This window comes from Chiloscyllium plagiosum, unplaced genomic scaffold (assembly GCF_037043375.1).
Source record: "Chiloscyllium plagiosum isolate Xiang-an unplaced genomic scaffold, Cpla_swu_hap1 HiC_scaffold_15, whole genome shotgun sequence".
Taxonomy (NCBI): Eukaryota; Metazoa; Chordata; class Chondrichthyes; order Orectolobiformes; family Hemiscylliidae; genus Chiloscyllium; species Chiloscyllium plagiosum.
The window spans coordinates 55,905,554-55,930,140 of record NW_028270153.1 but is presented as its reverse complement, the minus strand read 5'-3'; the positions used below and the strand labels follow the sequence as shown (position 1 = coordinate 55,930,140).

The 24,587-nt window shown below is 44.9% G+C and overlaps 1 protein-coding gene across 3 annotated transcripts in view; it reads right to left on the bottom strand.

Moving 5' to 3' along the window:
- The window catches only part of LOC122560022 (bactericidal permeability-increasing protein-like), a 120,531-nt gene that overhangs the window by 3,022 nt on the left and 92,922 nt on the right, over positions 1-24,587 (bottom strand). For all 3 annotated transcript variants that reach the window (XM_087994956.1, XM_087994957.1, XM_087994958.1), the window contains exons 14-15: positions 23,365-23,428; positions 19,371-19,447 (exon numbers count right to left, since the gene is read on the bottom strand). In XM_087994956.1, coding sequence (XP_087851082.1) covers positions 19,371-19,447; positions 23,365-23,428 — 141 coding nt within the window. The remainder of the gene's footprint in view (positions 1-19,370; positions 19,448-23,364; positions 23,429-24,587) is intronic.

Sequence of the window (24,587 nt, the reverse complement as noted above, 5' to 3'; positions counted from 1 at the left end):
GCACCTCCTGCGGTTGCAGGGGAAGGTGCCGGGAGTGGAGGTTGGGTTGGTGGGGGGTGTGGATCTGACGAGGGAGTCACGGAGGGAGTGGTCTTTACGGAATGCTGATAGGGGAGGGGAGGGAAATATATCCTTGGTGGTGGGGTCCGTTTGGAGGTAGCGGAAATGACGGCGGATGATGCGCTGTACATGGAGATTGGTGGGGTGGTAGATGAGGACCAGTGGGGTTCTGTCCTGGTGGCGGTTGGAGGGGCAGGGCTCAAGGGCGGAGGAGCGGGAAGTGGAAGAGATGCGGTGGAGGGCATCGTCGACCACGTCGGGGGAAATTGCGGTCCTTGAAGAAGGAGGCCATCTGTGTTGTGCGTTTTTGGAACTGGTCCTCCTGGGAGCAGATGCGGCCAGGGAGGAATTGGGAGAATGGGATGGCGTTTTTACAGGGGGCAGGATGGGAGGAGGTGTAGTCCAGGTAGCTGTGGGAGTCGGTCGGTTTGTAGTAGATGTCCGTGTTGATTCGGTCGCCTGAGATAGAAATAGAAAGGTCGAGGAAGGGGAGGGAGGAATCTGAGACTGTCCAGGTGAATTTGAGGTCGGGGTGGAAGGTGTTGGTGAAGTGGATGAACTGTTCAACCTCCTCGTGGGAGCACGAGGCAGCGCCGATACAGTCATCGATGTAGCGGAGGAAAAGGTGGGGGGTGGGACCAGTGTAGTTGCGGAAGATGGACTGTTCCACATATCCTACGAAGAGGCTGGCATAGCTGGGGCCCATGCGAGTGCCCATGGCTACTCCTTTCGTTTGGAGGAATTGGGAGGATTGGAAAGAGAAGTTGTTCAGGGTGAGGACCAGTTCAGTCAGTCGAAGGAGGGTGTCAGTGGAAGGGTACTGGTCGGTATGGCGGGAAAGAAAGAAGCGGAGGGCTTTGAGTCCTTCGTGATGGGGGATGGAGGTGTACAGGGACTGGATGTCCCTTGGTGAAAATAAGGCGTTGGGGACCGGGGAAGCGAAAATCATGGAGCAGGTGGAGGGCATGGGTGGTGTCCCGAACGTAGGTGGGGAGTTCTTGGACTAAGGGGGACAGGACGGTGTCAAGGTATGCGGAGATGAGTTCGGTGGGGCAGGAGCAGGTGGAGACAATGGGTCAGCCGGGGCAGTCAGGTTTGTGGATTTTGGGCAGGAGGTAGAAGCGGGCGGTGCGGGGTTGTGGGACTATGAGGTTGGAGGCGGTGGATGGGAGATCCCCCGAGGTGATGAGGTTATGGACGATCTGGGAGATGATGGTTTGGTGGTGGGGGGTGGGGTCATGGTCAAGGGGGCAGTAGGAGGAGGTATCTGCGAGCTGGTACCTTCCTATTCATGTACCCATCCAAATGCCTTTTAAATGTTGTAATTATCCCAGCCTTCTCCACTTCCTCTGGCTTGAGGACTGACTCCGAGCTGGCTGGCCACAGACAGTGTACTGTGGAGGAAGTAGCTTGATTTGGACAGAGACAGAGGTACTGACTCTTTTGTTAAAAAAATGAAATCAGGTAGCTCGCTGCTACTGGGACTGTGCAATGTTTCCCCTGTGATACCATATTTAAACCTCAACTGTGCACCACTTCAATCCTGCAAGCCAGGAATTGGCCTTCAATCTCTGCTTCTCGCCCATTTTTGGAAAGAACATCTCCCAGAAAGGGAAACTGACACCCCTGGCTTGGCAAAACAGACTGGAGGTATTGCTAGTGGTAAAGAAGAGTTCATCCTCTTTACTTGGTTTGACAAAGGAGACCATGGTACCAGAACTAGCCATCCTGGAATCAGATGGCACCTCAGGTCAATGCTGTTTTCTGCATCAAAAAATGCCCAACAGTACCAGAGGAAGGTTGCAATCTGCAAGGGTAAATCCCATCATCCTTTCTTTGCCACTTTGTACTCACACTGATTCTGCCACCAACAAAGCTAAGTATCTATAATTTGTACCGATAAATGCAGCACCTCCACTGCTTGACTCTCACCTACTTCAACATTCTAAACTACTACTCCTTCCTGCCTTACTCACTCACTAAGGACAGGTCAGCACGTTTGCTGCTCCTGCATCATCATTCACCATTCTGAGGCTGCACGATGGATCAGTGGTTAGCACTGCTGCCTTATAGCACCAGGGTCCTAGGTCCAATTCCACCTTCGGGTGACTGTCAGTGTAGAGTTTGCATGCTCGCCCCGTATCTGTGTGGGTTTCATCCAGGTGCTCCGGTTTCCTCCCACAGTCCAAAGGTGTGGAGGGTTGGTGGATTGACCATATTGAATTGTTTGTAATGTCCAGGGAGGTGCATGTTAGGTAGGAAATGCAGGGCTACTGGGATAGGGTAGGGGAATTGGTTTGGGTGGGATGCTCTTTGGAGGGTCAGGACAGACTTAATGGGCCAAATGGCCTCTTTCGGAATTGTAGGGATTGAATGATTCTTCCATCTACTTTCATGTCACTCAATCCCTCCTTTGGTTTAATTGTAGGTACATTGGACCAACGCAGAGAGACATGCAACTGATATTTGATTCCTCATAAGAAGATCCTGGAGCTGGCTTGAGAAGATAGCACTGCTCATGTGGGGACACCGAGATCTCCCTGTCGAGGGAACTCAGAAGGCTTAATGGTGCCTTGCTGGGTTGCTTTCCTATTACCGCCACTGGTAACTTTTACTAATAAGCTCAAGCTTCTACCCCTGTTGCAGAAGTAATGGCTTCTCTTCTCTGCTACAGACACTAATAGCAGCCACACATGTACTACCGTGAAGAGGCCAGACCGTCCAGCCATCAGGTCCTCCTCCACCTCTGAGGAAGAAGCCACCGATCCCTCAGAGGATGCACTAGCAAAGCTTTCTCCTGTACCCTCCAGCAGTTCAGAGGCTGTCTCTTCAATGGGTTCTCGAGCTGGATCAGACTCGGGAGCACAATCTTATGAGCACATCACTAGCATACTTCTGCAGCTGGTTGAGAAAGAAACACACCAGGACTCTGACACTGAGAACTGTCAGAGACCAGGCAGTGCTCAGGTCCAGGCAGAAGATGTGTAGGTCAATTATAGAGTCAGGATCAGAGATTACAGCATTATGCACTTTTTTATTATTAGAAAGATAATCTCAGTATAGGAGGTTTGTCTGATGACCCAGTAAATGGCCTTGAAACTTGAAGGAATCCACCAGCTTATCAGTGCTGTGTAAGAGTCTCACTGGACTTGAAATGTTAACTTTGTATCTTTCTCATCAGGTACTGCCAGATCTGTTGAGTTGGTCTAACACATATTATGTTATCATAATATTGTACTGGCTCCAGCATGTACACATCTGGCTGTCTCCATGGACAGGTTGCCGTCTGCTGTGGCAAGTCCATCAGAACACTCAGTAGCTGCTGGAAGTGCACGCGGCTATGCACTCCATTGCTTTAGCCGCTGAGGCCTAACATCAGCACAATGCAAGAGGGAGCCGAGGGATCCAGATCTTACTCCAGAAGGCCCTTCTTCACAAGGAGACAGGGTGATGCCAGCAGTTAGCCTGACAGAGAAGGAACGGCACAGGCCTCCCCCAGTCCCCCAGCAGCTCCCACACAGAACAGTCCAGCAGTTCCAGGGTGCTCCACCTCCAACTTGTCTATCATCTCCAACTCCGTAGAAATTGCTGCCAAGAAGAATGAACCTGAATCTGGGCATGAGTCTCTCAGAATGACTGGGTCCTCTTGTCACTAATGTCGCTGGGGTCATTTCTCCAAATCTTATTGGCCAACAGAGTTTCCTGCAGGGCAAGCTCCCTACATCTCAGCTATGGGCCCTCTGATGTAAAAGTAATGCTGTGAGGGCTCAGAGTTAGCATATTATCATTATAGTGAGAAAGTTAGAAAGCCACAAAGGGATCAAGTTCCATGTTATACTTCTCTTTCAAGGCATACTGGGGACTCAAGGGTTATACATTCCACTACCAAAGAGACGCACTGCAGTATCAATTGCATGTTTGTCTTCTTACAGAATAGACAGAACATCTTTGTAGGGAGGAGGCTGACTGAATCTTAGAGAAGGAATCCATTGGAGCCACACATGTCGATTCCTCTGCAGCCTCAGGCACAGGTTTTTGTCCTCCTCAGACAAGACTGATAGCTTTATTCCTGATGAAGGGCTTTTGCCCGAAACGTCGATTTCGAAGCTCCTTGGATGCTGCCTGAACTGCTGTGCTCTTCCAGCACCACTAATCCAGAATCTGGTTTCCAGCATCTGCAGTCATTGTTTTTACCTTAGCCATAACCCTGTTAAACTGCCTCCTGCTCCCATTATCTTGCTTCCCCTTCGTATTAGCATAGGCATATGAATCCCCCATTGAGAACAGGCAAAACTCTTCTGTTTGAAGGGCTGTTTTCATTGGAAAAAAGAAGGTTTAGGGGTGACTTGATAGAGGTGTACAAGATGTTTAGGGGTTTAGATAGGGTTGACCATGAGAACCTTTTTCCACGTATGGAGTCAGCTATTACAAGGGGGCATAGCTTTAAATTAAGGGGTGGTAGGTATAGGACAGATGTTAGGGGTAGATTCTTTACTCAGCGAGTCGTGAGTTCATGGAATGCCCTGCCAGTAGCAGTGTTCTGCAAGGATCTGTTTTGGGATCATTGCCGTTTGTCATTTTTATAAATGACCTGGAGGAGGGGTTAGAAGGTTGGGTGAGCAAGTTTGCGGATGATACGAAAGTCAGTGGAGTTGTTGACAGTGAGGAAGGATGTGTCAGGTTACAGCGGGATATAGATAAGTTGCAGAGCTGGGCAGAAAGGTGGCAAATGGAGTTCAATGTAGATAAGTGTGAGGTGATTCACTTTGGTAAGAGTAACAAAAAGACGAGGTACTGGGCTAATGGTCAGATACTTGGTAGTGTGAATGAGCAGAGGGATATTGGTGTCCATGTACACAGATCTCTGAAAGTTGCCACCCAGGTAAAGAGTGCGATGAAGAAGGCATATGGCGTACTGGCTTTTATTGGTAGAGGAATTGAGTTCCAGGGCCCTGAGGTCATGTTGCCGTTGTATAAGACTCTGGTGCGGCCGCATCTGGAGTATTGTGTGCAGTGTTGGTCGCCATACTATAGGAAGGATGTGGAGGCACTGGAACGGGTGCAGACGAGATTTACCAGGATGTTGCCTGGTATGGTAGGAAGATCGTATGAGGAAAGGCTGAGGCACTTGGGGCTGTTTTCATTGGAGAAAAGAAGGTTTAGGGGTGACTTGATAGAGGTGTACAAGATGATTAGGGGTTTAGATAGGGTTGACCATGAGAACCTTTTTCCACGTATGGAGTCAGCTATTACGAGGGGGCATAGCTTTAAATTAAGGGGTGGGAGGTATAGGACAGATGTTAGAGGTAGATTCTTTACTCAGCGAGTCGTGAGTTCATGGAATGCCCTGCCTGTAGCAATGGTGGACTCTCCCTCTTTATGGGCATTTAAACGGGCATTGGATAGGCGTATGGAGGATAGTGGGCTAGTGTAGGTTAGGTGGGCTTGGATCGGCGCAACATCGAGGGCCAAAGGGCCTGTACTGCATTGTATTTTTCTATGTTCTATGTTCTATGAATATCTTCCCATCAAAACATGATCATGAAGGATTCAATAATTGATCCCTGTAATCCATTCACTTGTTATCACAGGACATCAACATTCACGGGGCCTTGTAAAATTATAATTGCCCATCTTAAACAATGTAACAACAATCAACCATGTGACTTATAGACCTTTTGTATTAATACTATAAAAATACTGCCTTTACATGGAGCAGAGATTCGTGGAGAAGTGTCACCACAAGTAAACGCACGACTACTTTTGGGGACATTAAGAATCTCTCGCCAGCTGTCTTATAATAAAGCATCTACTGTTGTAGTGAAATTTGTGTTGGCTGGCTTTTTCGAACAAAATAACATCAATATTTGGTGCCGTGACTCGGACCTCAACATAGGGAAGCTCTCACTGGGCTGAGTAAGTGACACAAAAGTCTGAATTGAACAGAACAGAGTGGTAAGGGCACCCCAGGGTATTCTACCCCAGACTGCTCCTTGTTATCAGCCAGACAATCTGTCCCTCGCCCAGTGGAACTGGTACCTTGAAGAGGTCAAACGAACCACCCGGACCCAGCTTGTAAGGTAGGAAAGTTTTGTCAGATTGCTTTGAATTGCCTCGGGGCGACATTGGCTACTCTATATTGTTCCTGTAGGAAAAAGGTTGGTACTGGGGACTCTGGTCAGGGAAGTGTTCATCACTACCTGAGGGATTCGGTTTAGGGAGCTGCCTCTTTTGGATATGGCTGGTGGAAATTAATATATAATAAGGAAAGAGGGTAGGCTCAGTAACTTTCTCACCCCGTAGTGTTGATATGGCTGTTGGAAATTGTTTGTAGCAGAACTTGAGTCATAAGATAAAATGGAACAGTCCTCTATGTTGTTGGGAAAGGGGATATTCTGTGAGGAAATATCTGATTGAATAAAAGGAACTATGGAGCTATGAGGGAGGAGCTGGCCAAAGTTCAATGGTGCAATACCCTAGCAGGGATGGCAGTGGAGCAACAATGACAGGTATTTCTGGGTATAATGCAGAAGATGCAGGATCAGTTCATTCTAAAAAGGAAGAAAGATCCTAAGAGGAGGCAGGGGTAGCCATGGGTGATGAGGGAAGTTAAGAAACATATAAAGTCAAAAGAGAAAAAGTATAACATAGCAACGATGAGTGGGAAAAAGGAGAATTGGGAAGCTTTTAAAGAACAACAGAGGACAACTAAGAAGGAAATACGCAGAGAAAAATTGAGGTACGAAGGTAAACTTGGCAAAAATATAAAGGAAGATAGTAAAAGCTTTTTTAAGTTTGTGAAAGGAAAAAAAATGGTTAAGACTAAAATTGGGTCCTTGAAGACAGAAACAGGTGAATATATTACGGGGAACAAAGAAATGGCAGAAGAATTGAATTGGTACTTCAGATCTGTGTTCACTGGGGAAGACACAAGCAATCTCCCTGAGGTAATAGTGGCTGAAGGACCTGAACTGAAGGGAATTTATATTTGCCAGGAAATGGTGTTGGAGAGACTGTTAGGTCTGAAGGCTGATAAGTCCCCGGGGCCTGACGGTCTACATCCCAGGGTACTGAAGGAGGTGGCTGTAGAAATCGTGGATGCGTTGGTGATTATTTTTCAATGTTCTATAGATTCAGGATCAGTTCCTGCGGATTGGAGGGTGGCTAATATTGTACCACTTTTTAAGAAAGGAGGGAGAGAGAAATCAGGGAATGATAGACCAGTTAGTCTGACCTCAGTGGTGGGAAAGATGCTGGAGTGAATTCTAAAGGATGAAATTACGACACATCTGGATAGCAGTAACAGGATTGGTCAGAGTCAGCATGGATTTATGAAGGGGAAATCATGCTTGACTAATCTTCTGGAATTTTTTGAGGATGAAAAATAGATAAGTCCCCTGGGCCTGATGGCATTTATCCAAGGATTCTCTGGGAAGCAAGGGAGGAGATTGCAGAGCCATTGGCCTTGATTTTTATGTCCTCGTTGTCTACAGGAGTAGTGCCAGAAGATTGGAGGCTAGCAAATGTGGTTCCCTTGTTCAAGAAGGGGAGTAGGGATAACCCTAGTAACTATAGGCCGGTGAGTCTCACTTCTGTTGTGGGCAAAATCTTAGAGAGAATTGTAAGGGATAGGATTTATGAACATCTGGATAGGAATAATGTGATCAAGGATAGTCAGCATGGTTTTGTGAAGGGCAGGTCATGCCTCACAAACCTTATTGAATTCTTTGAGAAGGTGACTAAGGAGGTGGACGAGGGGAAAGCAGTAGATGTGGTGTATATGGATTTTAGTAAGGCGTTTGATAAGGTTCCCCATGGTAGACTACTGCAAATAATACGGAGGTATGGCATTGAGGGTGAGTTGGAGGTTTGGATTAGGAGTTGGCTGGCTGGAAGAAGACAGAGGGTAGTAGTTGATGGCAAAGGTTCATCTTGGAGTGCCGTCACTAGCGGTGTTCTGCAAGGATCTGTTTTGGGACCATTGCTGTTTGTCATTTTTATAAATGACCTGGAGGAGGGGTTAGAAGGTTGGGTGAGCAAGTTTGCGGATGATACGAAAGTCGGAGGAGTTGTAGACAGTGAGGAAGGATGTGGCAGGTTACAGCGGGATATAGATAAGCTGCAGAACTGGGCAGAAAGGTGGCAAATGGAGTTCAATGTAGCTAAGTGTGAGGTGATTCACTTTGGTAAGAGTAATAAAAAGATGGGGTACTGGGCTAATGGTCGGATACTTGGTAGTGTGGATGAGCAGAGGGATCTTGGTGTCCATGTACACAAATCTTTGAAAGTTGCCACCCAGGTAAATAGTGCGGTGAAGAAGGCATATGGCGTACTGGCTTTTATTGGTAGAGGAATTGAGTTCCGGAGTACTGAGGTCATGTTGCAGTTGTATAAGACTCTGGTGCGGCCGCATCTGGAGTATTGTGTGCAGTTTTGGTCGCCATACTATGGGAAGGATGTGGAGGCACTGGAACGGGTGCAGAGGAAGTTTACCAGGATGTTGCCTGGTATGGTAGAAAGATCATATGAGGAAAGGCTGAGGCACTTGGGGTTGTTTTCATTGGAGAAAAGAAGGTTTAGGGGTGACTTGATAGAGGTGTACAAGATGATTAGGGGTTTAGATAGGGTCGACAGTGAGAATCTTTTTCCACGTATGGAGTCAGCTATTACAAGGGGGCATACCTTTAAATTAAGGAGGGGTAGGTATAGGACAGATGTTAGGGGTAGGTTCTTTACTCAGCGAGTCGTGAGTTCATGGAATGCCCTGCCAGTAGCAGTGGTGGACTCTCCCTCATTATGGGCATTTAAGCGGGCATTGGATAGGCATATGGAGGATAGTGGGCTAGTGTAGGTTAGGTGGGCTTGGATCGGCGCAACATCGAGGGCCGAAGGGCCTGTACTGCGCTGTATTCTTCTATGTTCTATGTTCTATGTAACTCTGAAGATGGACAAGGGAGATCCAGTGGATGTAGTGTACCTGGACTTTCAGAAGGCCTTTGATAAAGTCCCACATAGGAGGTTAGTGAGCAACATTAGGGCTCATGGTATTGGGGGCAAAATACTGACTTGGATTGAAAATTGGTTGGCTGACAGGAAACAAAGTGTAATGATAAATGGCTCCCTTTCGGAATGGCAGGCGGTGACCAGTGGGGTACCGCAGGGATCAGTGCTGGGACCGCAGCTTTTTACAATATACATTAATGATATAGATGATGGTATTAAAAGTAATATTAGCAAATTTGCTGATGACACAAAGCTGGGTACCAGGGTGAAATGTGAGGAGGATGTTAGGAGATTACAGAGTGACCTGGACAGGCTAGGTGAGTGGACAAATGCATGGCAGATGCAGTTTAATGTGGATAAATGTGTGGTTATCCACTTTGGTGGCAAGAACAGGAAGGCAGATTACTACCTAAATGGAGTCAAGTTAAGTAAAGGGGCAGTACAACGAGATCTAGGTGTTCTTGTACATCAGTCAATGAAAGCAAGCATGCAGGTACAGCAGGCAGTAAAGAAAGCTAATAGCATGCTGACCTTCATAACAGGAAGAATTAAGTATAGAAGCAAAGAGGTTCTTCTGCAGCTGTACAGGGCCCTGGTGAGACTGCACCTGGAATATTGTGTGCAGTTTTGGTCTCCAAATTTGACGAAAGACATTCTGGCTATTGAGGGAGTGCAGCGTAGGTTCATGAGGTCAATTCCTGGAATGGCGGGACTATCTTACATTTAAAGATTGGAGTGACTGGGCTTGTATACCCTTGAGGTAAAAACAATGACTGCAGATGCTGGAAACCAGATTCTGGATTAGTGGTGCTGGAAAAGCACAGCAGTTCAGGCAGCATCCAAGGAGCAGTAAAATCAACGTTTCGGGCAAAAGTCCTTCATCAGGAATAAAGGCAGAGAGCCTGAAGGGTGGAGAGATAAGCTAGAGGAGGGTGGGGGTGGGGAGAAAGTAGCATAGAGTACAATAGGTGAGTGGGGGAGGGGATGAAGGTGATAGGTCAGGGAGGAGGGTGGAGTGGATAGGTGGAAAAGGAGATAGGCAGGTAGGACAAGTCATGGGGACAGTACTGAGCTGGAAGTTTGGAACTAGGGTGAGGTGGGGGAAGGGGAAATGAGGAAACTGTTAAAGTCCACATTGATGCCCTGGGGAAGTGTTCCGAGGCGGAAGATGAGGCGTTCTTCCTCCAGGCGTCTGGTGGTGAGGGAGCGGCGGTGAAGGAGGCCCAGGACCTCCATGTCCTCGGGAGAGTGGGAGGGGGAATTGAAATGTTGGGCCACAGGGCAGTGTGATTGATTGGTGCAGGTGTCCCGGAGATGTTCCCTAAAGCGCTCTGCTAGGAGGCGTCCAGTCTCCCCAATGTAGAGGAGACTGCATCGGGAGCAACGGATACAATAAATGATATTTGTGGATGTGCAGGTAAAACTTTGATGGATGTGGAAGGCTCTTTAGGGCCTTGGATGGAGGTGTCGGCGCAGGTTTTGCAATTCCTGCGGTGGCAGGGGAAGGTGCCAGGATGGGAGGGTGGGTTGTAGGGGGGCATGGACCTGATAAAAATGCCATCCCGTATTCCCAATTCCTCCGCCTCCGCCATATCTGCTCCCAGGAGGACCAGTTCCACCACAGAACACATCAGATGGCCTCCTTCTTTAGAGACCGCAATTTCCCTTCCCACGTGGTTAAAGATGCCCTCCAATGCATCTTGTCCACATCCCGCACCTCTGCCCTCAGACCCCATCCCTCCAACCCTAACAAGGACAGAACGCCCCTGGTGCTCACCTTCCACCCTACCAACCTTCGCATAAACCAAATCATCCGCCGACATTTCCGCCACCTCCAAAAAGACCCCACCACCAGGGATATATTTCCCTCCCCACCCCTTTCCACCTTCCGCAAAGACTGTTCCCTCTGTGCCTACCTGGTTAGGTCCACGCCCCCCTACAACCCACCCTCCCATCCTGGCACTTTCTCCTGCCACCGCAGGAATTGCAAAACCTGCACCCACACCTCCTCCCTCACCTCCATCCAAGGCCCTAAAGGAGCCTTCCACATCCATCAAAGTTTTACCTGCACAATCACCAATATCATTTATTGTATCCGTTGCTCCCGATGTGGTCTCCTCTACATTGGGGAGACTAGACACCTCCTAGCAGAGAGCTTTAGGGAACATCTCCGGGACACCCGCACCAAAAAAACCACACCGCCCTGTGGCCCAACATTTCAACTCCCCTTCCCACTCTGCCGAGGACATGGAGGTCCTGGGCCCCCTTCACCGCCGCTCCCTCACCACCAGACGCCTGGAGGAAGAATGCCTCATCTTCTGCCTCAGAACACTTCAATCCCAGGGCATCAATGTGGACTTTAACAGTTTTCTCATTTCCCCTTCCCCCACCTCACCCTAGTTCCAAACTTCCAGTTCAGCACTATCCCCATGACTTGTCTGGACTCGTCCTACCTGCCTATCTCCTTTTCTACCTATCCACTCCACCCTCCTCCCTGACCTATCACCTTCATCCCCTCCCCCAATCACCTATTGTACTCAATGCTACTTTCTCCCCACCCCCACCCTCCTCTAGCTTATCTCTCCACCCTTCAGGCTCTCTGCCTTTATTCCTGATGAAGGACTTTTGCCCAAAACGTTGATTTTACTGCTCCTTGGATGCTGCCTGAACTGCTGTGCTCTTCCAGCACCACTAATCCAGAATCTTGTATACCCTTGAGTTTAGAAGGCTGAGAGGGGATCTGATTGAGACGTATAAGATTATTAAAGGATTGGACACTCTGAAGGCAGGAAACATGTTTCAGCTGATGGGTGAATCCCAAACCAGAGGAGACAGTTTAAAAATACGGGGTCAGCCATTTAGAACAGAGTTGAGGAGAAACCTCTTCACCCAGAGAGTGGTGGGTGTGTGGAATGCTCTGCCCTAGAAGGCTGTGGAGGCCAAGTCTCTGGATACTTTTAAGAAAGAGTTGGATAGAGCTCTTAAGGATAGTGGAATCAAGGGTTATGGGGATAAGGCAGGAACAGGATACTCATTGAGGATGATCAGCCATGATCATAAATGAATGGTGGTGCTGGCTCGAAGGGCAGAATGGCCTACTCCTGCACTTATTGCCTATTGTCTATTGATTAGGAAAATGATTATAATGATTGTAGGCCCCTCTGAGAGATTGGCATTTGGTAAATTGTTATATACAAATTAAAGGATATCCAGTTTGAAGTTTTGGGTGATTGTGATGTTATGTGTGGTGAAAGCTTTCATTTGAATGGTGAATTGATTCCAAAACTTTGACTTACTCCTTTTAATTGCGATCGCATGAAAACAATTGATCAGGGTGCTAGTGTTTAGTCCTGCCTGTGTGGGTTTTGTGTTGTTGTTTGTTCTTTGTTTTTTGTTTGTTTATTTACAGAATGCTGGGCTGAACTCTAAAATGCCAGAGAAAGGCTGTCCCCAGGACAAGTAAGTCTTGTCTCACTGAGAAGGGTGGTCAAGCGTCGTTCTGCGGTCTCACGGAAAACATAGAAGTGCCCCGTTGCATGAGTAAAGTGGGGGCAGAGGAAATGTCGAGGGTGTGTGAGGAGACCCTTTGTGGAGTAAGATTCATGTGATCCAATGCCTGGATGCCTTTGGGAAGGTAGCTGGGGGGCATTAGTCCTCTAAAATTGAAGACGTTGCAGACAGCATCCCAAGGGCTCTTTCGGGAGACTCCCACCATCCCATCACCCTATTCTCCCAAAGTTACCGTTAGTGCTGAGCAATCTGACCCTTGGATGGATGAGGTCGCTAATTTGGTTGCTCCTGGCCATGCAGGGGCAGGCTGTTACAATTCTCAATACTGGGCTACAAGTTATATATGCCAGTACTCAACAGGATCCTAGTGTCTGAATGGAAAGTGATGGCGATTTGTGAAGCTTATCTGCTCATTTCTTAACAAAAAAATCTAAACCTGACATTGAGGAAAATCACCTCAGACTTTAACATTTGTTCATTAAGTGGAGGAATTACAGTAAACTTTATATAGTTTAATTAAAAAATTGTAAAACAGAGTATAAAAGTGAATCTGGATATACCAAATCAACGATATTGTTCTCAGAAAATGATACTGGTTGAATTGAAACTTCGTTTCAGACTGGTTTACCTCCACCTAATGTTAAAACTGCTGCATCTCCTTTGTCAGTATGGAGTGCCATTTGTAGCTTTATTCTATTTCAATTTCCCTTCCTCACTGAGAATTGAAGTGTCAGATCAACATTATCTTGCAAACAAAACCACTCAAGAGTAGTAATATCCGGATTACTCCTGGTGCAACGAGCTAGTGAGGGCAGGAATAGGAGGATAGAGTAGATGAATGCATGGCTGAGAAGCTTGTGTATGGGAGGAGGATTCACATTTTTGGATCATTGGAATCTCTTTCGGGGTAGATGTGACCAATATAAGAAGGACGGATTGCACCTAAATTGGAAGGGGACTAATATACTGACAGGGATATTTGCTGGAGCTGCTCGGGAGGATATAAACTAGTAAGGCGTGGGGTGGGGCCCAGGGAGATAGTGAGGAAAGAGATCAATCTGAGACTGAACAGTTGAGAACAAAGTGAGTCAAACAGTCAGGGCAGGCAGGGACAGAGCAGAGAACAAGGTAGGACTGATAATTAAACTGCATTTATTTCAATGCAAGGGGCCTAACAGGGAAGGCAGATGAACTCAGGGCATGGTTAGGAACATGGGACTGGGATATCATAGCAATTACAGAAACATGGCTCAGGGATGGGCAGGACTGGCAGCTTAATGTTCCAGGATACAAATGCTACAGGAGGGATAGAAAGGGAGGCAAGAGAGGAGGGGGAGTGGTGTTTTTGATAAGGGATAGCATTACAGCTGTGCTGAGGGATGATATTCCTGGAAATATATCCAGGGAAGCTATTTGGGTGGAACTGAGAAATAAGAAAGGGATGATCACTTTATTGGGATTGTATTATAGACCTCCTAATAGTCAGAGGGAAATTGAGAAACACATTTGTAAGGAGATCTCAGCTATCTGTAAGAATAATAGGGTGATTATGGTAGGGGATTTTAACTTTCCAAACCATAGACTGGGACTGCCATAGTGTTAAGGGTTTAGATGGAGAGGAATTTGTTAAGTGTGGACAAGAACATTTTCTGATTCAGTATGTGGATGTACCTACTAGAGAACGTGCAAAGCTTGATCTACTCTTTGGAAATAAGGCAGGGCAGGTGACTGAGGTGACAGTGGGAGAGCACTTTGGGGCCAGCGACCATAATTCTGTTAAATTTAAAATAGTGATGGAAAAGGATAGACCAGATCTAAAATTTGAAGTTCTAAATTGGAGAAAGGCCAATTTTGACGGTATTAGGCAAGAACTTTCAAAAGCTGATTGGGGGCAGATGTTTGCAGGTAAAGGGACGGCTGGAAAATGGGAAGCCTACAGAAATGAGATAACGAGAGTCCAGAGACAGTATATTCCTGTTAGGGTGAAAGGAAAGGCTGGTAGGTATAAGGCATGCTGGATGACTAAAGAAATTGAGAGTCTTGTTAAGAAAAAGAAGGTAGCATATGTAAAGTATAGACAGGATAGATCGAGTGAATCCTTAGAAGAGTATAAAGGAAGTAGGAGTATACTTAAAAGGGAAATCAAGAGGGCAAAAGGGGACATGAGATAGCTTTAGCAAATAGATTAGCTTTAGCAAAAAAAAGGGGGAGATATTAAATGAGTATTTTGTGTCTGTATTTACTGTGGAAAAGGATATGGAAGATATAGACTGTAGGGAAATAGATGGTGACATCTTGCCAAATGCCCAGATTACAGAGGAGGAAGTGCTGGATGTCTTGAAAAGGTTAAAAGTGGATAAATCCCCAGGACCTGATCAGGTGTACCCGAGAACTCTGTGGGAATCTAGAGAAGTGATTGCTGGGTCTCTTGCTGAGATATTTGTATCATCGATAGTCACAGGTGAGGTGCCTGAAGACTGGAAGTTGGCTAACATGGTGCCACTCTTGAAGAAGGGTGGTAAGGACAAGCCAGGGAACTATAGACCGGTGAGCCTGACGTCGGTGGTGGGCAAGTTGTTGGAGGGAATCCTGAGGGACAGGATGTACATGTAGTACATGTATTTGGAAAGGCAAGGACTGATTAGAGATAGTCAACATAGCTTTGTGCATGGGAAATCATGTCTCACAAACTTGATTGAGTTTTTTGGAGAAGTAACAAAAAGGATTGATGAGGGCAGAGCAGTAGATGTGATCTATATGGATTTCAGTAAGGCATTTGACTAGGTTCCCCATGGGAGACTGATTAGCAAGGTTAGATCTCATGGAATACAGGGAGAACTAGCCATTTGGATATAGAACTGTCTCAGAAGTAGAAGACAGAGGGTGGTGGTGGAGGGTAGTTTTTCAAACTGGAGGCCTGTGACCAGTGAAGTGCCACAAGGATCAGTGCTGGGTCCTCTACTTTTTGCCATTTACATAAATGATTTGGATGTGAGCATAAGAAGTACAGTTAGTAAGTTTGCAGATGACACCAAAATTGGAGGTGTACTGGATAGCGAAGAGGGTTACCACAGATTACAATGGGATCTTGACTAGATGGGCCAATGGGCTGAGAAGTGGCAGATGGAGTTTAATTCAGATAAGTGCGAGGTGCTGCATTTTGGGAAAGCAAATCTTAGCAGGACGTATACACTTAATGGTAAGGTCCTAGGGAGTGTTGCTGAACAAAGAGACCTTGGAGTGCAGGTTCATAGCTCCTTGAGAGTGGAGTCGCAGAGAGGACAGTGAGGAATATCTGTTTGAATATCTTCCCATCAACACATGCTCATGAAGAATACAATAATCAATCCCTGTAATCCATTGACTTGTTATCACAGGACATCAACACTCATTGTGCCTTGTGAAATTATAATTGCCCATTTTAAACAATGTAACGACAATCAACCAGGTGACTTACAGACCTTTTGTATTATTCCTATAAAAAGTACTGCTTTTGCGTGTAGAGCAGAGATTTGTGGAGAAGTGTCACCACAAGTAGATGCATGACTATGTTTGGGGACATTGAGAATCTCTCGCCGGCTGTCCGATAATAAAGCATCTACTGTTGTACTGAAACTTGTGTTGTTCGAATTTGTGGAACAAAATATACATCAACAATAGAATCATAGAATCCTTACAGTGTGGAAACAGGCCCTTCGGTCCAACAAGTCCACGCTCTGAAGAGTAACCCACCCAGACCTATTCCCCTATCCTATTATCCTACATTTATCCCTGACTAATTCACCTAACCTGCACATCTTTGGATTGTGGGAGGAAACAGGAGCACCCAGAGGAAACCCATGCAGACATGGGGAGAATGTGCAAACTCCACAAACAACAGACAGTCATCCGAGGCTGGAATTGAACCCGGGTCCATAGCGCTGTGAGGCAGCAGTGCTAACCACTGAGCCACTGTAATGATAATAAAAACCTTTACATCTGTAAATATATATTTTTTTATGTCAACTCTATCAGCTTTTCCATGCTCCCCACATTCCCATTCAACCCTTTATTTGATGTTTAAAAGCCTCAAACCTTTCCTGAAGCTCTTGGCTCACTGCATTGTCCTGCCTACTATTGTGAGCCACTGAATCCTGAAGCCAGGATTCAGTTGACCTGTGGAACAGTCCTGCTGTAGCCACCCATGGCCTCCTTTGCAGTGTCAGATTCCGCCTTCTATATTTGGAGTTGCCACCCTTCACTGTCATTAAGTCCTCTGTGTCACAACACAATGTTTCCTGATCCAGAGTTGAGTTCCTTTCCCCACTTACTGATATACCATATGGATTAAACACCTCCCCCAATGCATGCGCTTACTGCTCCATCTACAGGACTTACCTTGGTCCACTCTCAACATTGACGTTTGACAACAGCCTTTATTAAGCATAGTGCAGCCCTGGCATGTTGTTTCCACAGACCACCCATTGCCATTTCTGTAATCCCTGAACCGGGTGGACTTGACCTGCAAGACAGACCATGGCCCAATCCCTGGACCATAAGGACCACACAGGTCTCTGGACCCTTGTTGCACCAAATGCCTGACTGACTATGACCAATCCCGGGACTGAGTTCACTGACTGTGATCCCCCTTTACTCCACTAAGATCTTTTCTCTTTGACTTTCAGGCATGACCATTTGGTTGAAGCACACACGCAATAAACTTAGTGCATGAGCTGCTGATACATGCTGTCAGTGTGACATTGAAGTACCTCTTAACAATATGTCCAACCTCTTGATTGTTTGGTGCTAGCAATCATGAGATGCTGCTTTCTTTTCTGTCCGTGCCAAAAGGTAAGTCAAGCCAGAGATACCGTGCACATCCAAATAAGCGCAAAGTGAAAGCGTGCTAAGAAAGTAAACTAAATGCCATAAAACGCAATTGTGTATCATTGCATGCAGAGTGATCTAGCAGGAGCATTGCAATATATGGTGTCTATGAGCTCCACAGTGCAATGGTGAAATGCTGAACGCCACAGACTCTCACACACAAAGTGGCTGTAAGTATGGAACACAAGTGTAGGCAAGGCTGTGTCACAAGGCATTCACATTACCTTTGACCTCAGTGATCTGCTCATTGTAGTTCCAAGTCTTGGCTCCACTCATGCTTGTAAGGATTGGTACTTCCCAAACATCTCAAAGATAAACAATGCAACACCATTATGACTTCTTTTTCCTAGAATGTATGACATGGTAGCCACTTAACCAGGTCCTGTAGCTAAAATAACAGTTGCTCCAACATTGGTCATGATACTGTAGTGAAATGGTATTTTGCCAATGCCAACTTTTATAGATTAAAGCTGAAGATTGTCACTACCCGTGGAGCATGTAATGAGATTTTGTTGAAAAAACATTGAGATGGAGGCTTGATGAAGTAGGTAGTGACCTGCATCCATTAGATAACTGTTCTGATTTTCAAGTTGGGAATTGGTACCATCCAGCTTCTTAGCAGTGTTTGGGAGAATCAGAAACTGCCTATGAATGTGGTGAAATTAGCTGACAGTGAGATGCAAATGTATGTAAGTAAGGTAATTGGTACTCAATAGCAAGATTTAGTACCTCCAATTTAAATATTAAAGGGAATATCCGAATTTTGTTTCTCATCATCAAGAATCAGATTTCTTCAATCTTACTGTATTTTCCCAAATTTCCCACAATTGCCCATGCCGTTGAAAGGTTGGGAAAATTTTGCCCAATGTTGCTGACAATGTGCGAAGGTGACTTTTATTGACTGGGGAGTTGGAGTAATAAGGAGTCTTTTCACTGGCGTCTCGGAGGTTGAGGGATGACCTTTCAGAGGATTGTAAAATCATAAGGAGCATAGATAAGGTGAATAGTCTTTTCCCTAGGGTGGATGAGTTTAAAACTAGTGGGCATATTTTAAAGGTGAAAGGAGAAAGATTTAAAAGGAACCTGAGAGGCGACATTTTCACACATAGGGTAGTTCATATGTGGAATGAACTGCCAGATGAAGTGGTAGATGCAGCTGCAACATTTAAAAGACATTTGGACAATTGGAAAGATTTAAGGGGATATGGGTCAAATGCAGGCAAGTTGGATTAGTTTAGTTTGGGAAACATGGTTGGCATAGACAAGTTGGACTGAAGGGTCTGTTTTCCATGCTGTATGACTCTATGACTGAGAAGCCTCAAGTATCTAAATGTTTGATGTTTGAAAGAAGAATGACTGAATATGAAATACGCACACAGAATTGGAGATTGTATTTCATGGCACATTAGTAAACAGAGCATGACAGAGAGGGTACCCCAGATACAGTTTAAGCCTGACTCCCTCCAACTTTACCTTACAACTTCAGATGTATTCTATCTGCTTTGTTGATTCCTGATATGCAACGATATTATGTTGAGTACCCTTTATTATACCTTATTTTGGTGCATTTGTATATGTATTTTTTGGTAGAACCTTATTTTTATGTGTTTACAATATATCTATATATAAAATTAAAATATCATACAGTTAGTTCTGCTAAAATGCGATAGTTCCATTCTCATGCAACCCCATGTTATAAGAAAACCGCATAATTGCATCACCATTTAAACTAATGGAGCTGGAATCACATTATAAACAATACATCCTTTAAAAGTTCGCACTTTAGAAAGTGTCCCCAGTTCGTCAATCGTGTTATAGTGAATTCGCGTTAATAAAATGCACATTATAGCAGAATGACCTGTACTGTATATTTCTTTGTAGTAGCAGGAGGTTGTTCATCAACAAAGAGCTCTATAGCTAAATAACATTACCTTGTGAGGTTGTACAATAAGGTTCGACAGTGTGAAATGGTCGATTAAAGGAAGTGGGTATCCATTATCCAGGGCAGCTGCATAAGATAACAGTTTTCATGTCAGTTTAAGTGTATTATGGACATAATTCAGAAATTAACAGTTGGCCTTTACTGGTCATCTATTGTTAACAAACAGGAATACAGTAACATTTAGAACAAATTGATTGTTGAATGTGTTTAACATATGGCTGCTTTATTATCGCTGGCATGTTCGAGACTGTATGGGCATTACTGACATGGAATATCCCTAATTCTATTAGTTTGTTAAATTGTTCATTGTGGGTCCAATAACCATTTTGAAAAGATTTTCTGTCAATTTGGAGCACCTTCTTTTGATCCTATTAATTTTTTTCTTTCATATATGTTCCCATTTTAAATCTAATGATTTCAGTTTAATGTACAGTTATGGAAGTTTTTGTATACATTAAACATTCATCCGCAAAACAACAATTACATGATCGATACACACAAATAGCTTTTTAAGAAGGCTATTTTTGTTTTGTTGTCAATAAGATGAGAAAGTCAGTTAGTTTCCCATCTTGTTTCCCAATCTGTTTCCCATTTTGTCATACTGTATCAGAGTAAGGTACGCAGGTTAATTGCAGAATAAAGTGTCTCATACTTGGCTCTGGGTTGGTAGGGGCATGGTGGGAAATGTGGGGAATTTTGAAAAGTGAGTTGAAAAACAGAATGGTCTGCTCTAAAAGATGTTAGAAACAGCTTCAATAGTAATCTTCATGGGACTAGGTGTAGACAATTCATTGCCTCAAGCACGTTCTGCCATTCGGTGACATAATTGTTGATTTTTATCTTAACTCCAATTATACCACTTCTCTTTTAATTATTTTGGCTAGTAAAATAAATATTAATCTCAGGGAGGAGAAAGTGAGGACTGCAGATGCTGGAGACCAGAGTTGAAAAATGTGGTGCTGGAAAAAAACAGCAGGCCAGGCAGCATCCGAGGAGCAGAAGAATCGATGTTTCGGGCATAAACCCTTCTTCAGGAATTCCTGAAGAAGGGCTTATGCCCAAAACGTCGATTCTCCTGCTCCTTGGATGCTGCCTGGCCTGCTGTGTTTTTCCAGCACCACATTTTTCAACATTAATCTCAGGGAGCCAAAAATTGAACTCGCATCTCTTCCTTTTTGTGGGAGAGAGTTCTATATTTTTATCAGCCTTTCCATGAAGAGGTTTTCTGATCATTTCTCAAATTGCTTAAAGGTCTTTTTGTGGACGTCCCATAACAGGCAAAAATGTTCCTCCAGCAAAAGGAGTAGATTATTCAGTCCCTCAAGCCTGTTTTTAACTTGCAATGTGATTTTGTTTGATCTTTGACCTGAGACAAACACAATGTCATCAAAAGGTCACAGCAAAATACATGTCTTAATCCATTTCTGATTATTTTTCTACTGATGATGCTTAGGTTCTCATGAGTCTTTATGGAAATTGATGTTAATTTAACATTTTCCTAGCAGTACGAGTAGCAGAAGTATATTTTCCAACTTTTGTAATACTGGACGGGACCATCTCTTTGGTCTTGTAGCAACATCTCTACTTCTGGGCCAGAAGCTCTGGGAACAAGTCCTACCTCAGGTCTTGATGGCCATGGAAGGTGTGTCATATCATAGCAAAACAGGTTGACAATGAATCCATAAATCCTTCTGATATATCCAAAGCAAGTATTACAGTGGAAGGATTTCCTGGTGCAGCATGATTTGTATAATGGAGCACAAAAGCCTCGCATGTTAACACCCTCATTCCTTTTAAACCTTCTTGTACAACATAGCCCAATACCAGTCGCCAAAAATCTGAGACTGACTCCTCCTTTTCTCTGAGGTTTGTCTGCAATCTTATACCTACACCTTCTCCCTCATCATTGCTGCCCTCTATTAATTCCTTGTGCTTTCAGCCTTCTTGCACCATAATGGGTTGAAATTTCTTCTTCAATTCTCAGTACATTTTCTAAGTGTTTGTGACTGGAACTGCTTTATTGGCCTCAAAACAATTTAGAAGTTAGATCTGTCATTTTTCCTTATACCGTATTGAAACATAGAGAGTAATTTTATGAGTATGTGTTAGCAGCGAGGAGCCACACCATCTGAAAGATATTATAGTTTATTACATTTTCATTTTCCAAAGGTAAATAATGTTTATTTCTTTCACCATATTTTTGCACTCTCCTCTCCTAGCAGCATTGATTGTCTGCAGAACTTCAGGCAACTTGACCATCATTAAACCTACCTTTTATCTTCTCCTGCTGAAGCCCCTCCTCCAAGTCCCTCCTCCCTACCTTTTATCTTCTCCTGCTGAAAGGTTGAACAGTTCATCCACTACACTAACACCTTCCACCCCGACCTCAAATTCACCTGGACAGTCTCGGACTCCTCCCTCCCCTTCCTAGACCTTTCTGTTTCTATCTCAGACGACCGAATCAACACGGACATCTACTACAAACCGACCGACTCCCACAGCTACCTGGACTACACCTCCTCCCACCCCGCCCCTTGTAAAAACGCCATCCCATTCTCCCAATTCCTTCGTCTCTGCCGCATCTGCTCCCAGGAGGACCAGTTCAAAATACGCACAACACAGACGGCCTCCTTCTTCAAGGACTGCAATTTCCCCCCCGACGTGATCGACGATGCCCTCCACCGCATCTCCTCCACTTCCCGCTCCTCCGCCCTTGAGCCCCGCCCCTCCAACCGCCACCAGGACAGAACCCCACTGGTCCTCACCTACCACCCCACCAATCTCCATGTACAGCGCATCATCCGCCGTCACTTCCGCCACCTCCAAACGGACCCCACCACCAAGGATATATTTCCCTCCCCTCCTCTATCAGCTTTCCGTAGAGACCACTCCCTCCGCGACTCCCTTGTCAGATCCATACCCCCCACCAACCCAACCTCCACTCCCGGCACCTTCCCTTGCAACCGCAGGAGGTGCAACACTTGCGCCCACACCTCCCCCCTCACTTCTCTCCAAGGCCCCAAAGGAAACTTCCATATCCGCCACAGATTCACCTGCACCTCCACCCACATTATCTACTGCATCCGCTGCAGCCGGTGTGGCCTCCTCTATATTGGGGAGACAGGCCGCCTACTTGCGGAGCGATTCAGAGAGCACCTCTGGGCCACCCGGACGAACCAACCCAATCACCCTGTAGCACAGCATTTCAACTCCCCCTCCCACTCCACCGAGGATATGCAGGTCATTGGACTCATCCACCGCCAAACCACAACAACGCGACGGTCGGAGGAGGAGCGTCTTATCTTCCGACTGGGAACCCTCCAACCACAGGGGATGAACTTGGACTTCACCAGTTTCTTCATCCCCCCTCCCCCCACCTTGTCTCAGCCGAATCCCTCCAGCCCGGCACCGCCTTCCTGACCTGCAGTCTTCTTCTTGACCTCTCCGCCTCCACCCTACTCCGACCTATCACCCTCACCTTGACCTCTTTCCACCTATCACATTTCCAACGCCCCTCCTCCAAGTCCCTCCTCCCTACCTTTTATCTTCTCCTGCTGAACACTCTCTGCTCATTCCTGAAGAAGGGCATGTGCCCGAAACGTCGAATCTTCTGTCCCCTAGATGCTGCCTGACCTGCTGTGCTGTTCCAGCAATAAAGTTTCAGCATCATTAAAATGCCAACCTAGTCTGTCAAGCAAAGTGTTACTAGATTGTGATCAGAAATGGAATGTGGAGCTAAATTCATTTTTGTTTCCTTAACTCCTACGGTTCCTCTCTCTGCAATCAGCTACTGCAGAAAATATCATAGAATCAATCTGTGAATTTCCTGTTGTCCTGTTTTTCATGACCTGGCAACTCCTTCAAAAATTCATTTTTCTACGTTGGAAACTGGTGTCATTTTTAATACAATAAAACTCAATTATTAGTCATTATTTGTCATAGGTTAAAATAAGTCTTGCTTTGCTTTCCAGGTTAACACTTACCATTAACACGTGGTAAAATGACAATAGAGACCAGGAAATCAATTGCAGTTTGCAGACAGTTTACCTGTGAGAATAAAGTACATTATACAGTGAAAAGAGTTATATTCAAACATGTATAAAATATGCTCATTAGTTCTGAATAATTTCTTAACTGTTTGTGAGTATGCCAAGGAAGAAACTTGATTAAGTGGTATTTTGGAATGAAAAACAGAATTTAATGTATTGAGGGCTTTGCTGATTATAGCTCTAATGATTCCAGACAAAAAAAAACATATTTCATGACTTAGAGATGCCGATGTTGGACTAGGGTGTGCAAAGTTAAAAATCACACAACACTAGGTTATAGTTCAACAGATTTAATTGGAGGCTCTAGCTTTCGGAGAGCCGCTCCTTCATCAGGTGGTTGTGGAGAACACAATTGTAAGGCACAGAATTTATAGCAAAAGTTTACAGTGTGATGTAACTGAAATTATACATTGAAAAATACCTTGATTGTCTGTTGAGTCTCTCATCTGTTAGAATGACCATTGATAGCTTCACTTCTTTCATATGTAAATAACAAGACTTTTTTAAAAAGTTACATTCTCAGGTTAACTGTAACAATTGGTGTCAGCCCAGATAAGATGTTAAGATGTTGAAGGTGTTAGCCCCCTTTGTTCCCTGTCTATGCCATAATGTTTAGACTGATTCTAATCAAAAAAGTGAGTTAACAGAGTCTTACATATGAATCCATGTAACACTCTGTTATCTCACTTTTTTGATTAGAATCAGTCCAAACATTATGGCATAGACAGGGAATACAGTGGGCTAATACCTTCAACATCTTAACATCTTATCTGGGCTGACACCAATTGTTACAGTTAACCTGAGAATGTAACTTTTTAAAAAAAGGCTTGTTATTTACATATGAAAGAAGTGAAGCTATCAATGGTCATTCTAACAGATGAGAGACTCAACAGACAATCAAGGTATTTTTCAATGTATAATTTCAGTTACATCACACTGTAAACTTTTGCTATAAATTCTGTGCCTTACAATTGTGTTCTCCACAACCACCTGATGAAGGAGCGGCGCTCCGAAAGCTAGAGCCTCCAATTAAACCTGTTGAACTATAACCTAGTGTTGTGTGATGTTTTAACTATGTTCCATGACCTAAGTAAGAGAAAGACATGGAGAATAAGATTTTTGCGAATATCTAAATTTCACATTCTGAAAGATCATTA